At 37.4% G+C, this 7,093-nt stretch overlaps 1 protein-coding gene across 1 annotated transcript; it reads left to right on the forward strand.

Annotated features, from left to right (window-relative positions):
• The first annotated feature begins 3,583 nt into the window (after positions 1-3,583).
• LOC132163010 (protein FAR-RED ELONGATED HYPOCOTYL 3-like) lies at positions 3,584-6,573 on the forward strand. The gene is made up of 6 exons (XM_059573209.1): positions 3,584-3,674; positions 3,817-3,887; positions 4,305-4,644; positions 4,951-6,038; positions 6,155-6,234; positions 6,315-6,573. The coding sequence occupies exons 1-6, from the start codon at positions 3,584-3,586 to the stop codon at positions 6,439-6,441; spliced, it is 1,797 nt and encodes a 598-aa protein (XP_059429192.1). The 3' UTR covers positions 6,442-6,573.
• The last annotated feature ends 520 nt before the right edge of the window (positions 6,574-7,093 follow it).

The following is a 7,093-nucleotide window of genomic DNA, read 5'->3' on the forward strand; positions in this document are numbered from 1 at the left end:
TTTATGCCCCTTCATCATTACCATCGCACCCTTAGTCACCTTCATTACTCCACCTTCAGACTTATAACCATAGCTGTTTGAGTCTAAGGTGCCTAATCAGATTCTTTTCCACTTCTGGTACATGCCTAATATCACATAACATTCTAACTACACCATCAAGCATTTTAATTCTAATATTACCGATGCCAGTAATTTTGCAATGTGCACCATTACCCATAGTAACTACACTAGAATTAACTGACTTGTAGGTGTCAAACCAATCTCTATTGGACGTCATGTGAAACAAACATGCTGAGTCCAAAATCCAAGAATCCACAAGATGCTCTGAATTAGATGCAACAGAAAGCAAATCACCATCAGCATCGTCTAAATTTTCCAGACCTACATTCACAGACCTTGAGGAACCTTTATTCTCATCGTCCTTATTCTTCTTCCAGTCTGTACAGTCTTGCTTTATGTGCCCTTTCTTCTTGCATTTATAGCAATTGATGTCCTTCTTCTTCTTGGACTTTGACCGAGAATTCTTGTCATTCGAACCACCCTTGTTACTACTTTTTCCACGCTCTTGGTTACCCTTTACAACTAGCCCTTCTCCTTGAGAACTTTCATCATTGATTTTCTTCCTCTTATGAAAAGTCAACAGGGCTCCTGTAATGTCCTCTAACTCCAAGGTCTCTTTCCCTCATGTCAAAGTTGAAAACAAATTCTCATATGTAGGAGAAGTTGGGAGTGAATTCAATAGCATCAACACCTTATCTTTGTCTTCGAACTTCACATCAACCCTCTTCAAATTGCCGATTACCTGAATGAACACATTGATATGTTGGCTCAAATCCGAGCCCTCCGCCATCTTCAAGCTGTATAACCGTTGCTTTAGATAGAGAATGTTCGTCAACGACTTTGACATATACCGACTTTCTAGTTTCAACCAAACTGCAGCCGAAGATTCTTCATCCATGACATGATACATCACGTCGTCTCCCAGACAAAGCCGAACAGTAGCCACCGCCTTAGCCTCAAGTTCCTTCCAATCTATGTCTGCCATCCCTTATGGTTTCGTCCCATATAACGCCTTCACATCCCTTGCTGCACCAACAAATCATTGACACATCTCTGCCATAACCCGAAGTTACAGGATCCATCGAACTTCATCACATCAAATTTCGTAGAAGATGTGCCAATCCCAGCCATCATAGAACTAGGTTCTGATACCAATTGTTATTAACATGCACAACAATGATGAATAATATGGAATTGAAAGAGAGATGAAGAGAGAGCCGAGACACAGATTTACCTGGTTCGGCAAAGTGCCTACGTCCACAGGAGACAGTGCGGTTATATTTTACAATTCAATGATTTAGGGTTACAACATAACATATTTATATGAAAACCATAATTGTAAGTATTTTGAAAAACTCCAAAATACCCCCCCCCATAACTTATTTGTCCCTAGGCCCACATAAACTAATTACACCCAATAGGCCAGTAGTAGAATATGAGCCACTTGTTCCAACAAAAATGATTAAATCGGAAAGTTAAAAATCGGATTGGATTCAAATTTGGATTCTTCACATATCTCAGTATTTTGAGCATAACTTTCTGTTCAAGTATCGGATTGAGGTGAAATTAGCAGCATTGGAAACCTAACTCAAAGCAAAACAAATCAGTTGGAAATAAGATTTTCCTAATTCGGAATTTTGCTCTGTGAAAATCGTCCTGCAATATAAGAACGCGAATTTGGACGAATCCTATGCCAAGGGCTTCTAAGGTTTGTTTTACACCATTTAAATAGGCCTCTAAGCCTTGAAGAGATGTGTGCTTGGTTTTAGAAAAATATTTCACACAAAGATCTTCTTGGAGGCTTGAAGAGTTGAAGAGAAGATGAACATGGCAGGAGGCCAACCCAGAACCAGCATTAGCAACTAAATTTGTAATAAGGTGTTGATGTAGCCCTTTCTAAGTAAAAATAGTTTAATTGCATTTTAATTTGAAATTTTCTATATGCATGATGGTTGTATAACTGTGAGAGTGCATGCCTACGCGCATACCTAAGCAACAAGCGGTTCATAAACATTTGTGAATCACATAAATCTCATGCAATGCAATTCAATTTCCATTTACATGATCAATTATCCATTCAAGTCATAATGCATCTCATTTCATTCTCGGACTATTCCCGACGGCTTATTAAAGGTCATTGCCTCTCGTTTACAGTCAAAGGAAATGTTCCTTGTATCTAGAGTAATGCTATTCAGAAGCATTTCTTGCGGAAATTGTCCGCAAAAAGGCTGGTTAACCCAGGTTGGGTTAACCAGCCTTTTTATTAAAAATAAAATAAAAATAAAAATAAAAACTACACGCACACGTTCATTTTTCACTTTCACTTTCACTTTCACTGTTACCTCCAAAATCCCAAATCTCCCATCCCTCTCTCTCTCTCTCTCTCTCAATTTCTCCTGCCTCCTCCCACCCACCACCACAACCGGTTGCCACCACTGTCCACCACTGCAGGCCACACTATTCAGTGGCTATGAAGCGCCGCCAACCACTACGTTATGCTTATGGAGCGCTGACCCGAACCCAGTTTCTCCCTCTCTCCCAAACCACCGACTGTCGCAATCCAGTGCACCGGCCACCACGAAGCAGCAGCGCCGCCGCCCTCCATGGCCTTTTCCCTGGTAAGAAACTCTTCTAAAATTTAAAAGACTTTTAGTCCGCTTGGTATTGCTTTTTGTTCAAGTTTTGGTATCATGTTCAAAACTAGTTTTCTCAGCAACCAAACATACAATAAGGATAATTGGACCTTTCAAAAAAAATAAAAATTGTACCTAAGCTGAACAATAGCATAAGATTACTGCCTTTTAAAAAATGAATTTGAAATTACTTTCCCTTTTGTAGCCAAACAATAGTATAAGATTATAATCCAGTTTCTCTTCTAGAATGTGAACCAAGAAATAAGAAAAAAGGATTCGTGCTACCCAACAAATTTTGTCTTTCAGCCATGGATTTTCTAAGCTACCAATTAGAGCATTAACGAACAAACCCAAAACCAACCACAAAAAGAAAAATGTGAAAGTAAAAAAAACAAAAACAAAAACAAAAACAAAAACAAAAAACATAAGCAAAACATACCAGAGAGGGCACTTGAGCTCGAGACCGATCTTCTGGAAATGAAGAACCCACGGGTTCAGAAAAGTCTACTACCACCACCACCTCCACTCACTGAGTCTCCCATTCCCACTCGTTACAACCAATGCTAAAGCAAACCCGTAAAATGTACTCAACAAAAACAGATTTTGCATTGCGAGAGAGGGAGCTTTAATTGAGGACAGTGAAGTACACGTGTACTTCACTGTCCAATAGCATAAGTTTAGGTACCTTTTAAAAAGGGAAAGTAATTTACGTGTACTTCATTGTCCAATAGCATAAGTTTAGGTACCTTTTAAAAAATGAGCTCCATTTTTTGTGGAGCTGGGTCGAAGATTCAGTGCTAATTTTGGAGGGTTTTGGACCATTGAGTTCATGTTTTTCATGCTTGGAGTTCATGTTTCTAATTTGAATTTTTTCTTGTAATAACTCCTAGATGGACTCGGAAAATGAATGCAAAGATGACAACTTACGTACACATATTCGTGTTGGTGATGACCTGCCCTCTGAAATTGTCCTTGAAAATGGTTTGTGAGGCTCGTCTTCTCTCATTCGTACATTTTATGCTTCATTTGTTGAATGATGTTTTGTTGAATTTTATTATATACGCATCTTGGTTTGTTTGTTTGTTTGTTTCTTTATTTATTACTTTTTTTTTTTGTGTTGTAGATGGAAATGAAACTATAAGGGATGAGGACAACAATAATGGCACACGCAAGGGCAAGTTTGAGTGGAAGCTCGTAAGTGAAGACGAAAATGTTGAGCAACCTTAGTGAGGTATGATGTTTAGCTCCATAAACGAGCTTTTCTCATATTATAGGCGGTTTGGCCAGAAAAGAGGTTTTGGGGTGATAATCAAAAAAATTACTAAAGACAAAATCACTAGAGAAGAGATATGTGTCACCCTTGCATGTGGGCATCAAGGCAAGCCACAACCCACGACAAGTAAGCCATATCCCACATTAAAAACGGATTGTAAGGCAAAGTTGAATGCAAAGTTGGTTGAAACAAATTGGTATGTGACTAGTATAATTATTGACCACAATCATGATTTAAGTCCAAACAAGGGAAGATATTATAAATGCAATAGGAATTTGAATTCTAACGTGAGAAGAAAGATTATAGTAAATGATATATCTGGGATTGGACTAAGTCAGAGTTTTAACTCTCTTGCTGTTGAAGCTGGGGGGTATGAGAATCTTCATTTTATAGAAAAAGATTGCAGAAACTTTATTAACAAGGAAAGACACATTCGGCTTGGCCAAGGAGGTGCTAAAGCACTTCTAGACTATTTGAATAAGATGCAAGCAACCGATAGTGGTTTCTACTTTGCAGTTGATTCTGATGATGATTCTAGGTTGAAAAATGTGTTTTGGATTGATGCAAGAAGTAGGGCATCGTATGAAAGTTTTGGGGATGTCGTGACATTTGACACGACATACTTGACTAACAAATACGGTATGCCATTTGCTCCGTTTGTGGGAGTGAACCACCATGGTCAGTCAATACTTTTTGGGGCAGCATTAATATCTAGTGAGGATACAGAAAATTTTGTATGGTTGTTTCGAAACTGGTTGAATTGCATGAACGGCCGAGCGCCAATTGCAATTATAACAGATCAAGATCGGGCTATGAAAAATGCAATCGCAAGAGTTTTCCCAGGAATCCGACACAGATATTGTCTATGGCACATTTTGAAAAAAATTCCAGACAAGTTTAAATCATATAAAAATTATTCTGCCATTAAGAGTGCCAAACATAAATGTGTTTATGAGTCTCAAACATGTGGTGACTTTGAGGTAGGATGGCAAAGTCTACTAGATAGTTATGACCTTAAGGACCATGATTGGTTGCGCCGGTTATATAATGAGCGGGCTTTTTGGGTACCGGCATATCTGAAAGGTGTGTTTTGGGCTGGTATGAGAAGTACAAAGCGGAGTGAAAGTATGAATGCCTTTTTCGATGGCTATGTGCGTCCGTCTACCACTTTGAAGCAATTTGTTGACCAATATGATCTTGCTTTGTGGAAGAAGGTTGAGAATGAGAGTCTTGCAGATTTCAAGTCTTTTAATACTAAGCTTCCATGTGTAACCTTCTATCCTTTTGAGGAAAAATTTGAAAAAGTTTACACCATTACCAAATTCAAAGAAGTTCAGCATGAGATAATAAGCAGAATTTATTGTACTATCTCCCTTTTGACTAAAGAGGGTGCAATTTGCACCTACCAAGTGACTGAACAGGTAAAAGTTCAAAATGAAGTAGTTGAAGATGCATACGTGAAAGTAGTACCATATGTTGTCTACTTCAATGAAGATGGAGATGAATTTGAAGTAAAATGCACATGTGACTCCTTTGACTCAAGAGGCATCTTATGCAGACACATCTTTGCTCTATTGTGTGCACATAACATTACATCTTTGCCCCCCAAATATTATCTTGACCGTTGGAGGAAGGATGTGAAGCGAAGATATACTTTAATTAAATGTAGTTTTGATGCTTTGAGTGCTAACCCCGAAGTACAAAGATATGACAGCTTGTGCAAAGGTATGCATACATTAGCAGAGGTCGCTGCAAGAAACGTAGATCACTACACAAAAGTTTGGATGCATATTGATATGTTGACCAAGGAATTACGTGCTTCAAGTTGTGAACCCAATCCACCTTCTCTTGCACTTCCAGGTGTATCTTTAACATGTAATGAGTCCATTGATAATGTTGAGTTGGCGGTAGATGGTGATGAGGTTCATAGTCCTATTGTAGCTAAAAAAAGAGGAAAGTTACCGCATAAAAGGAAGATGTCTGCGGTGGAAAAAGCGACAATGAAGAAATCACAAAGAAAAAACAATGAGGCATGTAACACTAATCCCATTCAGAGGAAACGAAAAAATAAGGTTACTTACTTTCCTTCCCCAAGTGCTTAATTATTATTATTAAAACATTTTGTGCATTTCTTAACATTTTTACTTTTTTTTTTGTTGCACCACGTAAAACATTTACTTACTTAAAGACTTCCCATGGAGATGATGTTTCGTATTTATTTGAAGCTCCTTGTGATGTTTTGAAACTCAAGAGAGTGCAAGTACTCAGGTATTAAAAATAAAAATAAATAATTATTTCATGAGATTTGGTTTATTTTGTCATTTGACATCTTGATCATAATTTTGTAGGATATGTGGCCACCTGAGCTATTGGAACGGTAATTGTAATGGAAGGAATGCAAGCTACAATGCTTTTTTTGGGGCTATTGCGCCGGTTTTTTTTTTTTTGGCACTTTTTTGGTGTTGTATAGACTAGTTGGCCATTTTTGTGGTGTAATGATTCTGGGTGTTGATAGTGAGAAGGTTACTAGTGGTTCTAATGACTTCAATTACTGTTGATGTAGTCGTACTTTCTTCTAAATATTATCAGTTTAGTATTCAGATTAATGTTGACAGCCTGTTGGTTGTTTGCAATATCTTTCTACTATAAACTATAGCTTTTTCCTTCTTTTCATTATTGGTATTGAGTTCTATATGCTTCATAGGTGCAACAGGCTCCAATTATTGTTGGATAGCACGGCTTATTTTGTAATATAAGATGGGGTTAGTGTTGGGAGTGTCTTTATTTTTTAGGTGATCACCATGTAAAATTTTTGTGTAGAGGCGGATGGTGATTTAATTTTGGCAATCTACCTTGTAAATTTGTTTTGGATAATTCTGGTTCTTATAATGTTTTTCCCTTCAATATATATGATTCTTGCTATGTCAAAAATAAAATACATGCAAAAAAAAAAAAATGCAAAAACCTGGAAGGTTTTGCAAGTAACTGTCATAGTTCCTAGTGTTTTGCTTATTGTAACTCTTTGAGGATGATAGAACAAAAAAAAAAATTATGTACCTTTCTTGAAGTTGATTTTTTGTTTTAATAGTTTGTGTTAATATGTATTGTGTATTGGAAATTATGTAAT

Source organism: Corylus avellana, chromosome ca10 (genome assembly GCF_901000735.1).
Source record: "Corylus avellana chromosome ca10, CavTom2PMs-1.0".
NCBI lineage: Eukaryota > Viridiplantae > Streptophyta > Magnoliopsida > Fagales > Betulaceae > Corylus > Corylus avellana.